Source organism: Uloborus diversus, chromosome 8 (assembly GCF_026930045.1).
Source record: "Uloborus diversus isolate 005 chromosome 8, Udiv.v.3.1, whole genome shotgun sequence".
NCBI lineage: Eukaryota > Metazoa > Arthropoda > Arachnida > Araneae > Uloboridae > Uloborus > Uloborus diversus.
The window spans coordinates 125,661,888-125,680,202 of NC_072738.1; the positions used below are offsets into that span (position 1 = coordinate 125,661,888).

At 33.0% G+C, this 18,315-nt stretch overlaps 1 protein-coding gene across 3 annotated transcripts in view; it reads left to right on the plus strand.

Moving 5' to 3' along the window:
* LOC129227219 (uncharacterized) overlaps window positions 1-18,315 on the plus strand; it is a 69,463-nt gene that overhangs the window by 38,140 nt on the left and 13,008 nt on the right. For all 3 annotated transcript variants that reach the window (XM_054861723.1, XM_054861724.1, XM_054861725.1), the window contains 2 exons: window positions 9,039-9,310; window positions 11,412-11,569. In XM_054861723.1, coding sequence (XP_054717698.1) covers window positions 9,039-9,310; window positions 11,412-11,569 — 430 coding nt within the window. The remainder of the gene's footprint in view (window positions 1-9,038; window positions 9,311-11,411; window positions 11,570-18,315) is intronic.

Consider the following 18,315-nt stretch of genomic DNA (forward strand, 5'->3'; position numbering starts at 1 on the left):
TGCCCGTGGGTGTTGAGTTACTGGTCCTACAACCCCATATAACTCGAAACTGGACGCCTCTGTCCGTTGTCCATTCGGACGAATCAATCTCCTCCTTTCTTAAGTACCAGAGTCATATGTTTTGTAATAAATACTTTTAAATAATTTATTTATTTTTAAAAGTTTATAAACTAAATATTTTTCGTCTATCGTGAAAAACAAACAAATACGGGGCTTCATTTCCCAAAAAAGAAGTGGGAGAGCCCTCTAATCTTCAGAACTTATTTTAATACAGAAGAATATCAAAACTCCGAGCTGATTGGAACCATAGGTAGTTCGGATTTTCAAATTTTCGGATTTTTGAAAATAACCAAAAAAAGCTCTATTTAGGGAAATAGTAAGCCATTGGTACATATATTATAAAATATATGTACATCAGGGTCCCCCCCCCCCCCACAAAAAAGGAGTCAATTTTTCACGTCGCATATCCTCCTATATTTTTCCTTTTGTGTCAAAATAATTGTAAAAACAGTTTCATATAATTTGAACAACGGCAACCGGTGCCGACTTGCGTCTGAAAGTGAAAACCAAGACTTGTATACTAGGCCGAATTGATTTTTTTTAAACATGAAATTTAATTTTAATAAAACGTTGCCTTTATACCCTGCTTGCACTACAAAAACATTTATTCAAATTGAAAAAATATTTAGGAATTCCACACCAGGCCTAAAATTTGTAATTTTCTTCAAAAAAAAAATGATTATTTTCTATATATTTATTTTAAGAAAATGTTAGGTAAATTTTAAATTATCAAGTTGAAAACATTAGCAGTAAAGTAGCTAATTAGCGTTAAATACAAATGTTTGCTCTCCTGCAATATTTAAGTCACCCACAAATTACTCAAAAAGATACAGAGTTTTTCAACTTTAAGTTAAATTTTTCATTTCAAATCTACTATTTTTTTTTTAGTATTCATTTGCTAATATTGATCTGAAAATGTTTTCGCAAAAATTTTTTATACGTATTTTTTTTTAAATTAACTGAAAAAAATCAATTTTTTTGAAAAAAAGTATAAATTTTAGGGCTCCTGCTAGACACATAAATATTTTTTAATTTGGATAAATATTTTTGTGGTACATATGGCTTCCAAAAAAAAGGTTTGTTTCGATTCGAACTTGTACATTGCTAGTTCACACTTTCGGACGCAAGTTTGCACGGGTTGCCGTTCAAATTATATGACACTTTTTCACGATTGTTTTGAAAAATGTAAGAGGGTGTGCGACATAAAAAAAAATCGACTTTAATTTTTTTGGGACACCAAAATGTACATAATATACAACGCACGTCATAACGCTACAATATATATATATATATATATATATATATATAATTACCTTTTTTTAACAAAAGTTACCCCTCATTGTTTACTGAACATAAAGGAAAAATTAAAATTATTTACGGTACCGCGTGTGCTCTGTGAGTATCATGCAGTAATTGAACAATGGAATTTGTATGAATCTTCTAGAAAATGCACCGTCTTCATGGAGCGAAAGTCGATGTAATTTCTGTGAGGAAAAATCGACTTAAACTCATTTTAAAAAATCAGTTTTTTTTTTCAGCTGAGAGAGCTTTAAAAAGTTCTTTCGGATTTGAGTTGTAAATAACCTGGGCTTTGTGTGAAATGGAAATATGGGAGGTCACGGGAGGTCACCGTGACCTCCCAAACTCTCCTTATTCGACAAATTTTGTCTGACGATTCGGCAAATTTTGGAGTTGTAATCGGCAAAATGATCATCATTCGGCGAAACTTGGAGTTCCATTCGGCAAAATTATCATCATTCGCGAAATTTGGAGTTCCATTCGGCAAAACTATCATCATTCGGCAAAATTTGTAGTTTCATTCGGCAAATTGATAATTTCTGCCCTCACAAAAATTTGAGATCGAGGCTCCCCTGAAATTCACGTAAAATGGAAAAAAGTATTGGAGCTGAACTCATGTGAGCGCCCATGGAAGTTAAGCCCTGATCACATGCAGATGTAAAAACCTAAAAATCTTTGCTCTCATAAGACAGCCACATTTATCTTTTCTTTTTAGATTTATACTTGATTGCATTAAAAATTCATTTTAATTGCATTTCTACGCAAGTGATTTTTTCGTACTTTCCTGTTATCGCATTATGCACAATCAAATGAATGAGAGGATTTCAGGTTTTATATTTTGTTAAGCTTCCTATTCACTGAATAAGAAAATACACAAATATTCTTTTCGTCATAATAAATATCCAAAACTCCAGTTCTGATAGTTTAGTCTTTTTTAATAAAAGAATTTTTATCTGCTCCTTAAAGCATTTTATAAGAAAAATATTTTCCAATGCTGTGGAATAATGATAAGGCTGCTCTCCCGCCTTATGCCTGGGAGGAATTTTGATAAGGCAAAACTTGATGTATTTATCTCCTCATAAACTTAAAATTTATGACTGGGAAAAATGCATTAGGCAGTTTTTTTTTTTTTTTTTTTTTTGACTTTGCTCATGACACAATACCATTATTTTCGTGATATCGTAAATAAACTGGTTAGTCAGGCATTGTTCCGACTTATGTTAACTAGAACTGTATTTTTCATAAATTTAAATTAACATAGAATTTTCTTTACGTATTATGAGATCGTTCTTAATGGACTCGCAATTTCCTGAATGATTAACAAAATCCGTCACCCCGCCATCGCATTTGTAGAGGGGGTGTAGCTGCTCAATCCTTTAAAACACTTTTATGGGTTATTCTTCTAAAAGTGTAACATTGCTGTCACATGCAATTTACAGAAAAAAATTGAACCTTTTAGAAATGAATCATTTAACAGTATTTTTTAATTTCATCAAAAATATATCCATTTGAATCTGCAAACGGGTTTTTTTGAAATAATTTTTATTTTAATATCGTTTTGGTTCACATCATGTGAAACCATCTCCATGGCTTGTCACACACCTTGTGCGACTGTTAATGTTGCTTAATTTACTTGTTTGATTAAAAGTATTTATATTCTTATTTATCATTTCTTCCACAAGTGTCGCAAATACAAAATGTTTAAGTATATTTAATTTTTTTATATTGTGATTTAGTTTGTTTTAGTAGGATAATGGATTACGTCACAAAAAAAATTCTTACCTCCATTACCCAAACACAAAATGCCATTTCTCATTGACAGAAAGCAGTAATGGCATCACATTTTATTTCCCGTGATACAAGTGAGTCACCTTGTTCATTTTGAGCCAAGAAGAAGTTTTGAGATTTTCTTTCAGAAAAAAGAAGACAGATTTTGTTTCAAAAACCAAGTGTGGGTATTTGGAATTCTGACTTCCATGAATTGGAAGTTCAGGCACGTAAATTGATGCAAAAAAAAAGTTTACATGTTTGATATGCTTTACATGTGCAGATTGTAGCAACGAAGAAAAAATTTCTTTCCCTGAAAAATGCACCCATTACGCCTTACAAGGAGACCTTATGGTCTCGGAAATTCAGATCGAGATGAAATTCAGCAGATTAGTAGTAACCCTTGAGAGTATTCACACAGTAAAGTAATAAAGCGCATTAAGCAGAACATTCCGAGAAAACACCCGTTTTAGCCGCAGCTTATATACTGGTAAATTTTTGCCAGCAGCTGTTCGGTGGCTATGTGGTCAGCGTACTGGATTCCCGTGCAATCCATCTCGGGTTCGATACCTCTTGCTTGAATAATTCTCTTTTTCAGCAAAATGTACCTCACTTGTTCAACTTTGCGACGTCTATTTTTATAGACAGTTTCAAGAATCTAATATAGCGTATACAAAATTGTGCGTGTCTCGTTGAAAATAATAGAAAAATAAATACCCGTGAAGAATATAAAAATACAATCAATAGTCCATCATCAACTGTCACCGCCAATTTTTAATAAAATGATTCGGTGTGCTTTCTGACAAAAGAAAAATTTTAATGAATGTTATTGAAGTATGTTTTCCTATGAATCTTTTACAAAAAGGTTGCTCCTGTAAATAATCTTCCTTTATACATTGTGCAAGATGTCAAAACAATTTTTTGTCTCCGTGTTTTTATGATAATCATCATTCTGGTGTATGTATATAAATAAATAATTCATAAATAAAAACTATATTTCTAAATTTTTTACATAAATTAACAAGTCTTACCCTAATTTTGTTGCCGTGGTAATTCAAATTATAATTTATAATCGATTGAATTTATCTCTATTTTCTCGATTAAAAATACATTTAGTGTTTAAAAATAGAGTATTATCTTCAATTCAAATCTCAATTAGTTGTAACAATCGCTTTATAAATTTATATAAAAAAAAATATTTCGTGAGGAATCGAAACCGGATCGACAGCACCGTGAATGCTGCTCGCTGACCACACAGCCATCGAGCTGTTACTGATGAGCAATCTCTACTAGTATATACTAGTATATATAGGCTGCGCGTAAAACTTAAGAGGCTGTTTTCTCGGAATATTCTGGATAGTGCGCTTAATTGCTTTACCATGTGGATACTCTCAAGGGGTACTACTAATCTGCTGAATATCACCCCGATCTGAATTTCCGAGACCGTAAGGTCTTCTTGTTAGAAAATTCCTCACCTCCGTGACTCTCACCTCAACGATAACCCTTGTCAATGTTATTGTCACGAAAGTGAGACTAAATAATAGGGGTGAAATACATAAATTTTAGACATGGTACCAAAATTATAAATTATCAGTATGTTCTCAAATTTACTAATTTGGATGTATATTTATGTTATGCTATTTTTAACACAAACTTTAAGTTAACTAAGAGGATAATTAAAATTAAGTTGTACTTCAATCAAGAAAACTTGTGCACTGTTTAAACTAGCTCATTGTTTGCTCAATTAACATGATTACTTCCTTGATATTAAATAAGCCTCTTCAAACTGATTTTTTTCCCCCAGAGAACAAGGTTTTTTTGAGTAAAATAATTGCAATTTAGCTGGGCCAGTGTTTCTGGTTGCTTCCAGTATGAAACAGTTTCATGTAAGAATGAATGAAACAAAAGAAGAAAGGTTTTGATATTTAACATTATTTTTGTTCAAAAGTTATATTCTGGAGAATGACCCTTATGTTTTTTTATTTGAGTTGTCCTGTCAAACACTCATAAAAATTGTTAAAAACCTAAAAGTTCATCCGTAAATAAAGTTTACATTCTTGAGATGTGAAGCATCAATGCTATTCTAACACAGGTAAAATTTTGCTTAACTGTGTTTTTTCTTTACGCCATTTAAAATCTCACCAGCCAAGAATATTTTTAACCAGTCATTAATATTTGATGTAAAATCATTGATTTTATATTTAAAAAAAAAAACCGCAATTTACAAAGGTATTTAAGTAATTACTATCAAAACGTAAGTTGTAAAAAGTAAGTTGTAAATGCACTTCTATTTTAGGTCAACAAATGTTTTCATTTATGGGATGATCTGAACAAATGAAATATCTGATGCCCTAAAAAAAAAAAAAGCCCCCGCTATTTAACTAAAACTAAACTTGCATAGCAAGAGAAATTATGATGCAAACATTAAGTTTAAAATGCTCGTTGCATTACAAAGAACATTACAAAGTTGCATTGTAAGAAAAGAATCCACAGTAAATGGCCCAGTACCAAAAAAAGCGGGAAAAAAAGTCTAAAACGAAAAACTAATAATAACAATGATCAAATATTTAAACGCACAAGTCAAATGAATCGAATGGTTTGGGTTTCAAAACAAAATGCTAGTTTTAATTCTGTTGTTTCTAAATTACTATTTTTGGTTTAATTCATCTAAGTTAAATACTGCTATTTTTGTTTTATACTACCGAACATAGCAATTACGATTCATATGTCGATGTGACTTTATACGGTAAAACGTTAATTGACTCATTTAAAATACACTCGCAACGTCAGAAAACCTACTCACCAGGAAGGAGAAAATCTTACAGTTTCATACCCCTGACCATACAGCCTGAGTAAAAACTTTAAGGCCAGTACAATTTTCTTTGAAAAAAGGAAAATAAAATTAAAGGGGTTTTAATGTTATTGTATTATTAATGTTCATTGGTAAGAAATAACGCAACAGACAGGATTTGTAAAGCATGCAATAACCAGAATAGCACTGGTTTATTCAAAGTTAGCATTTCAGCTTGAGTAAAAACTTTAAGGCCACTAGTATTTTTAAAAAACTGCAAGTACTTATAATGTAATAAATATCACCTCAGTTAACAAGATTGTGGAAACCCTTCAACTTGCAGTTTTGTGATTAATTTCTTCAAAGTTTTTGTCCTACTTGTAACGATATCGTAAGGTAAAACGTTAAGTGTTCAAGAAAGAGGGCAGATTGAAGCTTTTTCTTCAATAAGGATAAGTAGGCGTACTATTGCGAAAAAATAGGAAGATCGAAGACTGAATTCAACATTTTTGTTTGATTTAAACACAATTAGGGTAAAAAGAAAACACGGGAAAACTTAAAGCTTTGTACTCGCTTCATGAGAGAAGAGTTTGGAAATTATTACATTACCTGAAAAGTACTCAACCAGGAAACATATTCAGGCGATAGGTTTAAATGTTTGTCAAAAACAATATGTAACACAATTAGAAGTTATGGAATTCTTATTAATGCTGCAAAATTGCTTAAACCTCATTCATTGAAAATGCACAATATAGAGCGTTTCAACTTTAGCTAGGAAATCATGACCTGGGATAACCAATGAATACAAATAACTTTTCTAACAAAAAGAAGCGGAGTTTGGATGGACCGAACGTACGGATTATGCTTTACGAAAAGAAAAAGAAATATTCTACAAGCGCCAATTAGATGGAGGCTCTGTCAGAACTTGAGAGTGCTTTGCTTACAATGGTGCGTGCTCAGTTGCGTTTGTTTCAGGCAAAATGAACTCACAAGCATATCAAAATGTCCCTCCAAGTCATCTTTTACCAAATGCTGAATTTATTGCTGGAGAATATTGAAAATATCATCAAAACAATGCATCTATCCATCCGAGTAACAGGGAAAAAAATAGGCTCCAAGTAAACAATGTTGAAACTTTGAAATGACCAACTAAGTCTCCAGATCTTAACCCAACAGAGAACTTAGTGGGTGACTTAGCAAGAAGAGTTGATGCAAAGGAGAGACATTTTACTTTATCAATAGAGCTGAAATCTACCATCGAAGATGAATGGTAAAAAATACATCCCGAATTTTGTCAAAAACTAGTTTCATTCATGAAAACAAGAATATTTGAAGTAATTTAAAGGAATGGCTCCCACACAAGCTTATAAATATTTGAATTTTTGTCCTCATAGGCTTTTTTCTATGTTGGCCTTAAAGATTTTACTCAGGTTCAAATATTGATCTGTACTGTTTTATGATAATGAAACACTTACAATTAAATTTTTTGTCTTTTTTACTTGTATTTAAGGTTAATAATTATCACTCATATGACTTTTTGATCCTAAGATTAAGGTGTGTCCAATTTCTCAAAAAAGTGCACTGGACTTAAAGTTTTTACTCAGACTGTACTGTTATTTTTGTATGACATTTAGAATGAATAGCAAATCTGAAAGGATGAATTGAAATTGATACAAAATTATAACGTTTGCAAACAGACTAAACTCCTGACTGCAATTCTTGATTGAGAAAACTTTTAACCTGTCAGAAAGTTATTATTTTTGTCATGCATTAATTATAATTATTATTCTTACGTATTTTATTATTATTATATATTAATAATAATAATTATTATTCTTATTGTTTTATTATTAACTAGAAAATCGCCCGTCAAGGTATGACGGGGGAAATTTTGCTTCTACATATGAACGAAGCCATTGCCTGTTTGGTGATATTTCGATAGTTGAAATTGTAACCGTAACTCCAGTGGATTAACCCTAAACTCTAGTAGATACCATTCATTACTAACCATTTTTTTTTTCGTTTCTTCATTCTCCTGAAATGATACAGTCTTACCACTATAACAGTTAAGTTACCGGATCCAGTTCAGCCTTGTCACAATAAAGACTTTTCCTGCATGTCAAACATTACCCAAAACATAAATTATTATGCCGTGGCGGGAGTTTTATTGTTGAAACACGCACGTTACACGACCATCGGCTATTATTTATCAAAGGATTATCATTTGGGTTGTTATTTTACGTATTATTATTTCGGAATTTCGTGTAATATGTATAGACATTACGCCTCCGGCCCCATATTTTTAGACATAGATAAAGGGGTTCCTTGTAAGTCCAAAACATCTGCATGCAATCGATTTTTCAAACTTGTATATTGCAAAACTTTGTGTACAAAGGGAATTAGTAACAGATGCTAAATTTAACTTTTCCACTAAACATAAAACACAGTCTCCCCGCAGCGTAGTCGCAGTTGTCTCCCCCGGAACCCCAAACTGGCGGGATTTTTTAATCTCTAAAATATAGCATGTTGTTTACATGTATACTGCCCTGCCAAGCACAGAAGTCGTATCTGCACTTTTTGTCAAAATTGAGTTACTGTCACCAGGTAGTTCTTTGTCACATATCATGGGCGCCCAAATGCAAAATTTTAAGGGGGTGGAGGGGGGCTGAGATATTTTACCCATAGTTTAGCAGGATATTTTCCCCATAGAAACCGATTTCAGTACAGATTTAGAGTTATTAAAGTTTGACACCTTTAATAAATTATTCATTAATAGCTGGAGAAGAAATGTTTTTAAACATTTTTGCAAAGAAAAAAGTACTAAAAGCAAGGAATTTCTAATTTCTAAAGGGGGGGGGCTTGAGCCCCTACTTGCCCCCTTATATAGACGCCCTTGTCACATATTTTACCCAAATAAAATAATTTATAGTCATTTGCCGATCGAAAATATCTTTTAAAAAATTCTGAAAAAGTGACATCTGAATCAAAACATGGATGCATACAACTTTAAGCGGGAATTTCTCATTTTGAACTCAGCTGCAGATACTATTTTTGTGCTTAGCATGGCAGTATCATGCTTTCGTATTTACAAAGCAAATGAAGAATAAATCTTTCTTTTCAGGCAACGAAGGAAGCAAAAGCTGCAGCCGGTATCTCAGCCCCGAGTCCAGCGACACCTGGTGGCGGACCTGAATTGCCAGCCGCACTCGCTGGCAGCATGAAGAAAGACAAGAAACCCTTTACATACCTCCCAGGGGGGCTGGATCTGTCAGAGATCAGGTCTCCGAAAATGCAGAGGAGGATTATGGCTAACCAGCAACAAGCCCCGCCACCTCCTTCTTGCACGGGTCAACAAGTCCTGTTGCAGCCCCAACTCAACAACCAATTCGAACGGTTAGTTGATTTAAAATTAAGTCCAAAATCAAAGTACGAGCCATGACTAGGCGACGTATTGAACAGCCAACACTGTCCGACCACGTTTTCCGTGGAAAATTGGCAAGCGGCCAGTTAGGACGATTCTACCTCAAGTCTAACAGAGTAAATAGAGAAATGTGCAAGAGATTTTTGATGCACGTGCTTCGTTCATTTCAATTTGACTCTGCTAAACTTAGAAGTAAATGCAAATCCGTTTGGGCAAACTAAAAGATCAATAGATGCTACCATTTCCGCCTATAAACCGGATATTCACCTTTACATCAAATCAGAGGTTAAACAGAAACAAATAGTTCGCAAAACGGATCTAATCACATATCGCTTGACCTTGGAAAAGTTTATTTCTGTCTGGAGAATATGAGGAGGAATTCTTACATTGGCATCAGGCCATTAATCGCAGCATAACGTATTGGCAAAACACGCCGCCTATTCTCACTCCTAAATCAACAAATATAATAATTGAATCCTTCGTTCTTGGGAAGTCATCTTATCAAACCAGACTGTACTAATGAATCGTCATCTCAAAATTTTTTTGACACAGTGGTATTGTAGGCTACCAGAAACCAGAACTGTGTTGTAAAAGTAACAAAGGCAATATTAATGTTAATATTCATTTCTACACCATTAATGAGAACCCTCTCTTTTTTCGCGGCGTCATTGCAAGACATTCTCGAAATATGAGAAATAATTTCATACCTGTTACCAAAAAACAAATGTATCTTCAAAGAAAAGAATGAATAAATAAAAAATAAGTAATTAACAAAATCTTCAAGGAATTATGCATTTTTACACCATTTGTAAAAAATATCCCGTTTAGAGTTCTTTATCAAGTAAAAATGCATTAAGTTACTGTTTGACAAACTGATGCTAGAAATAACTTTTTCAAATGCTTCTTTTTTCTTCTTCTTTTGGCACATTTGAATTGTTTCAATGAAGAAATTTTTCTAATCCAAAAAAACCATTTACATTTCACCTAAAAAATCGCAATAATTTATTCAGAAAATGAGCAAAAACGCGCACATAACCTCCTTTGCTGATTAAAATTACTGTTTTTAAAAATTTGAACCTTCCATCGGGATAGCGATAAAATTCTGCATGTATCTTAACGGATAACTCTCTATTGAGACACAGATTTGTTTTTGTTTTCCTCTTGACCAAATAGGGGAACTGGGTCTCTGTGAATCGCGTCTGTGTACTTGCAAAAGTCGTCTGCGATCGAATAACGAAACCTCCTCTACGAAACCAAAACAAGGGAATGCGCATTCCGACATTTTTGGCCAGCGAATGAAAGAAAAAAGATCGATCTGCTCAGCGCGAAAATATATATATATATATATATATATATATATATATATATATATATATATATATATATATAAAATAAATAAATAAATAAAATAAATTCTTGTTCAACGAATCGTTTCATATGGAGTGCAGTTATTAAGAGTAACTTTAAATTACATGGATTAAATTTGTCGCACTTCATATTTTTCGATACAACTTTGACTTCAAGCAAAACTGTAGAACAACCATTGCTGTTTTTTTTTCGGACAAGGTTTTTTTCAGTTTCCTATTTCCCATTTAAAAAGATAAGTTGACAACACTGTTCATCACTTGATTCATGAAAAAAAAAAAAAAAAAACAGGACTGCGGAGTCGGACGCTTTGAGGGGAGGGGGTTCATGAAATGTGACAGTTGGTGACAAGTAGAGTGGAGGGGTAGCAAGAAGTGTGATACTACGTATATTTTATAAGAGTATATTTATGGAAAATAGGGTGACACGTGACAAAGAAGAGAGGTGTTATAGTCAAGTGTGACACTTTGTGACAAGGAGGTAGGGATTGGGGTCGGGAGTCGGAAAGTTGAAAAAAGTGTGACATCATTAAAATGGACAGCCCTTAGTTGAAAAATAAAGCTTAAATCCCCAAATGGCGCCACATCGTGGTTTGTCGTTTCGTCTTGTTACTTTCTCCCTGACCTTTTTTCAAGAGTACGATGACGACGGAGCGGTGAAAGAATTCTTTCTTATTTATTCATGTCAGGCTCTCCCTCTTGTGGCTAGGTTGAACATTGCTGATGGACAGCAGAGCGGTGATAGAATGGCCGCAGCCGTGGAGCCCCAGCGCCGGCCCTCCTCCGACAACCAAGACCCCAAGACCTATGGTCAGTCCAGATCTTTCCGCATCCTGCAGATGATGACCGGCGGCGATGATCAAACAGGTGAGTTAATAATAAAGTACAAATATGTATGTGTCAACCATTTTGATTACTCACAAACTTTTAGTTACGAGTTCATCTTCTTTTCCACTTTTCCTAACCACCAAAGAACACTCATATGATGTAAAGTAAACATAAACAACGTCAAAAAAGCACAAATTTGCAGAATTACAGCATACACGTGTTTCGGCGTTTTAGGGAACGCCTTTTTCAATGCAAAAACTAAAGAGCTTATGGATGAAAAGACATCCGACAATGCTTTTGTCGGATGGCTTGTGTGTGCGTGCGTGCACAACACGTGTATGCTTTAATTCTGCAAATTTGTGCTTTTTTTGACGTTGTTTATGCTTACTTTACTGTTCAGCACTCATATGATGTTCGCTTGTAAGCTCCGTAACTTACTATCGCTTCAAAGCAACAGTAGGGTATCTTAGTGTTATTCCTGGGATTAGATGTCTTACTGTTGATCTGAGGCGGCGATATATCTAAAAATTAAATTGACATCAAAGCAGCACAGTTTCGTTCGGGGTAGTACCGAATTTTGATGTCTTCTCCTGAACTCCTTAATGAATTAAGTAATCTCCCAACTTGTCATCGAACCGACAAAACTCCTAAAAAAGGAATTTTTCAGTGATTGGAATCACTAGAAAAATCCTTACTAAAAAACGATTGATATCGGAAAAAGGTAGAGTTTAAACACACTTTTCATACCCGAGTAAGGAAATTGTATATGTCTTAACAAATATTGAAACATGTTGACTTCCTTTTGCTTCTTTTTAAAACTTTTATTTCCCAAAAAACGCTGCAAAATGCACTCGATTTTTCTCTGAGCTTCCTAAATTTTTACCTGCTGTGAAACTTGTGCCTTTTTAAAACATTTTTTTCTTCAAACCTTAAAATTGTAGGTTTCTTTATTTATTTTTCACTTCAAAAGAGTAAAAATAACTATACATTTAATTTCTAATTTTAGAGTTATGTCGAACTTTAAATTTCAGTCATATACAGGTTCAATTTAAGAAATCCCCAATTATGTTTTAAAAATCCCCTTTACATTATTAAACCTTTGACGCTAAGTTATTTTTGCAAAATCTCTCTAATTTTACGCATAAGTCTCTCTAGCTTTCATCTTTCAATGTTGGTAGCTATGAAGTAGATTTTCCTTAAATTTGTATTAGTTTTACTTTTGAAAGTTTTGCAACATAGCAAAGTATAGGTAGGTATACACTCAGCATATTTTTTTTCCCTCCAAATTCCAACCGATCATCAAAAATGCTCTGAAAGAAAGAGTGATCGCTATCAAAATTGACATTTTGATAAACTTCATTGAGAATATCGATTGAATTACTTATCTATTGCTTACTATGTTTTTATTTTCTTCAAAAAAAAAAAAAAAAAACCAAAAAACCGAGAGAAAAAAAAAACATCGTGATTGCGTCGCGTTATAGGGCAAACAGTCAAATAAAGAACTAAGCCTATTAAGGATCTCGTCACAAGGTAAAATCTACACATTTTTACTCCTTTTATTCATAACTTTTCACTTTTAACTAATAATAATTTAATGATTTTTTGCATTAGTTATTTATTACAATATGTGTTTTTAATTGTAATGGAGAAGTGGCTGCAAGTTTGAACTCGTCCTATCCGTTTTTTTTTTTCTTTTTTGAGCAATCACGATTGCTTATTGTTCTCACTTGACTGTTTTTGATGTTACGCTGATTTTTTTTTCCCACCAGCACCCTCTGCCAGCATCACCGTCGACCGGCTCCTCACGATGCTGCTCCTCTTGCGAAAACCGTCTCCAGGTTGCGTCCATATCCTACACACTCACACATACACACACTCATGCCTGCACACAAACACATATGCCTACATACACACACTCATGCCTGCACACAAACACATATGCCTACATACACACACACGAACGCATATACACACACTGCACTGCATACACAACACGCACACAAACACACATGCATACATACACACATATACACGCACCCACATACATGCGCCTGGACAAACACACGCGCATTCATAAACACACACGCTCGTGATTGCGAAAAACATAATTTGAATTCAAGATGCCAAAAATTCAAATTAATATTTTATTTTTCATCCGACCTACTTTTCTGCCACATGAGGCCTAACAGTTTAGTTTACTGTATCAGTCTTTTAAGACTTTACTTTTCGAAGCAAGAAAAAGGATTTCCTCGTCTTGTAAAAATTAATACCGACATCGGCCCGTCTTTTTCTGTGCAGTAAATAAACTTTTGTATCTTACGATGCTATGAAACAAAATTGGAAAGTTTTTACACATTAATATGAAAAAAAAAAAGTTCAAAGTTGCGCTGCTTTCATTAAAGTAATTTACTTTCCCTTTCTCACGCGGTTCAAAATGACCTTAATTGGCAATATTACCTTGAACCAAGCAAATAATTGATTTTACAAGAGTTTTATGATTATTATATTAACTTTTAATAACTATCGAACATTTTAGAGATGTTTCTGAAATTGTATGCCAATAGATACAATAATACTATTAAAATGAGTGGGGTAGTTAAAAATAAAGATAGTGTGGATCAAAGTTACCTTGAGCAATTGTAATAGGGCAAAATAAGGTAATTGTTCTTGTTTGAGAATGATGCAGTTATTCTTGTAAAAGTGCGTTTCTTATTGGGTCTTGGTCAAATTCTAACCATCATTGCTTGTAGGTCACGGTTATAATGTAACTGACGCCGTAAAACGAATTAGGCGCATTTTGAATGGAGCTGTTTCTACAAAAGGGAATTAATATTCATTTATTCATTTATTTTATTGTTAAAATGACATTGTTGTGGGATATCTATTTTATTAATTTATACTGTTTCCAAGCCGTTGAAATAAAACTCCCAGGAAGTATAATAAAAATCCATGAACTATTTTTTTTGTTTTAATCTTTTTTAAAATTCAAATGAAAAATGTTTCAAAATCACAAATAACTGCTTCGATGTGCACAAATTTTGAAAAGAAAAAAGGATTAAAAACGCAGGTTGCCTATGGTTGTTGGTTTTAAACTACGGAATCTGAAAACATTTTATTTTTCCCTCTTTAAAAAGATTCATATACATTTTACTAACTGCTTATAAAGAGACTAGGGTCACGCCGTCCCTATGTGTAAGGTCGTGCGAAGCACGACGGCGCCAGAGTCAAAAAGGCGCCAAACTCCACCGAGCAAAAATGCTCAAAATAAAGGAAAAAAATCTTCAACCGGAAAAAGAAAATAAGTTTTTCATTATATCTAATGATTGCAGTAAAATTATACTGCTCAACTGCTAATAGAAACGAGCAATCCGTCTCGATGTCTATCTAAGAAAAATTATTCCCTTTTTTGTGTCTAAACATACTATTCAAAAGTACAATATTTTACACTGAAACATGTAATGCTGAATAATGCATACTCCTGAGGGCACGGCAGTGCCCGCGCCAAGTCGAGCAATAAGCATTTTTCTTCCTGATAATAAGGAACCGTGAATGCTATTGTGGTATGTCTATAGCACATAAGACTGAGCATACGAGACGCAGCAAATTTGCTAGTCCCCATTTTGGCTCTTGCAATGGATATGTTGTATTATAATTTATGCAATATGTCTTTTTGTGATTTTAACGATTGTTCTGGATAAATCGACTGTTTCATGTTATACATAAAAAATACGTTAAGCGCATTTGCCTATTGTTTACTTGTGCATGAAAAAAATTAGGTTAATTTTTTAGTTTTGCGATTTGACTACAGTTACTCGATTCTCCCCCCCCCCCCCTTTCTTTCACTATTTGTGCATAAAATAGTTAAAGAGCTTTGGACAATGTATTTATCTTTCTTTCATTTCATTTTTTTTTCACTCTTTTTAGTTCGTGTTCAAATTAGAAAATCTTAAAAATGACAAGCCTTGGATGCCTCCCCCCTCCAAAAAATTTGTTTTCTGACTGTCCCCAATTTGAGGAGAGCCCTCAAACGCCTTGTGTATTAATAACATTGAAGATAGTCTAAAAATACTTTTTCAGAGCTTCAATTTCGAAAAATTGCCGGGCCAATAACGTTATCAAAAAATTCGTCTATAGTTGCATTTTTAAGGCTTCAATTTTGAAAATGTTTGAAGGAGGGGGTTCTCGGAGAAAGGATGCCCCCTTTCGAGGAGGTTCCTTCCTCTAGCATTTCCAAAGAACGACAAAAATTGAGTTTTTTAAAACAACAATTTCAAAAAAATAATAATAATAAAATAAATAAGAGGAAGAACGTCTGATTCTTTCTTTCTAATACCATTATGAACATCTGAAATCTTTGGTTTTTTGGACTTTAATTCCGAATCAAGGAGAGGAGGGGGGTGTTCAGAATCAGCCTCTGAGCCCTATTATTTTTCCAAACAGTAGCAAATATAGTCTATAATCTTGTTTTTGACATCAATTTTGAAAAATGTTGAAGAGGTTCTGGGAACTTTTTCTTCGCCTTTCATCTCCAAAGATAATTTAAAGCTGCGTTTTTAAAACTAAAATTTCAAAAAATTTCCGCGGGAGAACCCCCGAACACCCATATTTCAACCTGCTCGTATTCAAGTAATCACTGACTCCATGCTAAACCAAAGGTTTTTATTTGCTTTCAATGCTCTTTAAAAAAAAAAAAAAAAACCTTTGTTCCAATAAATGTATTTAAGTGTATATTTGGCAAAGCACAAAATGTTTACACATTGATTTTTTAAAGAAATTAAGTGCGAAACGTATTTTTTTCCACATTATATTTGTCTACAAAACCTCACTCCGGGTGTTAACGGTATTTTCCCCGTACGCCACTGCATAAAGGCGCTGAAAAGACAGTTGCACGACGGCGCCGATCAGGCTTGGCGTGGGCCTGAAAGAGACACAGTTGAAGTATGAAATATCCACAATTAAAATGAGCTACAGAATCATGTATTTTTAAAAGAATAGATATTTCAAAGAACGTGGCTCGAAATATCCATTTTGACTCCTGGAGATGAATTGGGTGATTGAGTAATGAGTTTGGTGTAGATACCTAAAATGACGTATGAACTTTGACTTGATACAAAATACTTTTCAAGTGTCCTTTTAGGACATTGCCGCCAAAAAATGATGTAGAGAATTAAAAAAAAAAGATTTTAAAATAAAAAAAAATTTTTGCTAGCAAAACTTCCGTAGTTTTGTACATTATGTCAACAAATTTGAAGTTCGAATTTTTCAAATCTTAAATTCAATGTAAATATTTTCTCAAAATTTGTCAAGAAGAAAAAGAAACATGCTATATTCAAAACAATTATTTAAATTCATATGCTGACAGTATGTTTCTTTTTCTTAGTGAATATTTGCTAGAGAAGTTTAAAAATAAACTCAAGATTATAGAAATTAAAATTTCGGATTCATGTCCTTTTCCTCTGACATGAGATACTTTTATAAGCAAACTTTGATGCTTGTATAATTAAGATGATTTTGTTACCACATTTTAACAGGAGAAGATTCTTCTGAAGGAAAAAGAAAATGCTGAAGAATTTTCCGTTTGATTACCCGAAACTTTTTACGGAATGAAGGAGGGAGGGGGTTACATATTAATAACTATTTTAAAACTTAATTCATGCCATTGATGTATATTACTTATTAACTCAAGACTCTAGTTTTGTATAACTTGCATCTCTGCTGATTAATGTTTTACATATACCCAATATATTTTTAAATAATTAGCATGGAAAATAATTTATCTCAAAAAGTAGTAGAACTCTTTAAAAATAATCGTGAACAATTTCGCAGTGCTAAAAACTATTTTCAGTATTATTATCCGAAGTACTTGTAAGTAAAATAAATAATATTGAATAATTAAGTTAGTAAGTAATCAAGGAAAATATACAAATTTAAAAATACTTTTCATTTAATTGAATATTTGTATAAGTAGAGAAAATTCTTATAGAGTTTATCAATTGCATTATTATAATGTATTTACTAACTCTTCTAATATCTATAAAATAAATAAAAAAAAAATAGTTCCTTTAGCATTTTAATCTTTCACGCAATTCATTCAAATAACTTGCAGAGAAAATGTGCTATATTTTTAATCTCTAAAATTTGAAATTTATTTGTAATATATTTTTGAAAAGGACTCTATATTCGATCATTTTACCCTTGTTTAATTTTAATAACCCTATGTTTTAATAACTATAAATTCACATTAATATAAAACATATTTTATAAGATATACTATTAACATTTTATCGCCGAGTGAAAATGAAGCAAACTCAAGCTTTTTACGTGATGAGTTTATTATTCAATCAGACGTTGGATTCAGTTTTCATTTATTTTTCCACCCAGTGAAATTAGTTTAAAATTGCAAAAACCTAAATAATTCTCCGGAAACTGAAAAATAAACTTGAGACACCAAACTCTTCAAAAGCGCTTACTCTTTAGTGTGGTGCTTTCCAGACAAAGCAAGTGTGTTGTGATACAATCGTGTTATTATGTCTTACTTGTGTTTTTTTCCTTTTCTTATGACGTCAGCAACTTATTAAAAATTATTCTTGCGCACTTGCAGATTCTAAGATAAAAAGAAACTGAAGTTAGGTTCTCAAGTTTTTCAGTAGCTAGGGCTGTTTATTTATAGTCTTCTGGTATAAATGTTTATTTTTGAAATATTACAAAACTGTGCTGTGTGCTACTCTACATTCCCCAATCACATATAAATGATGTAGCATTTCTCAGTTTCGTTCGACGGAAGA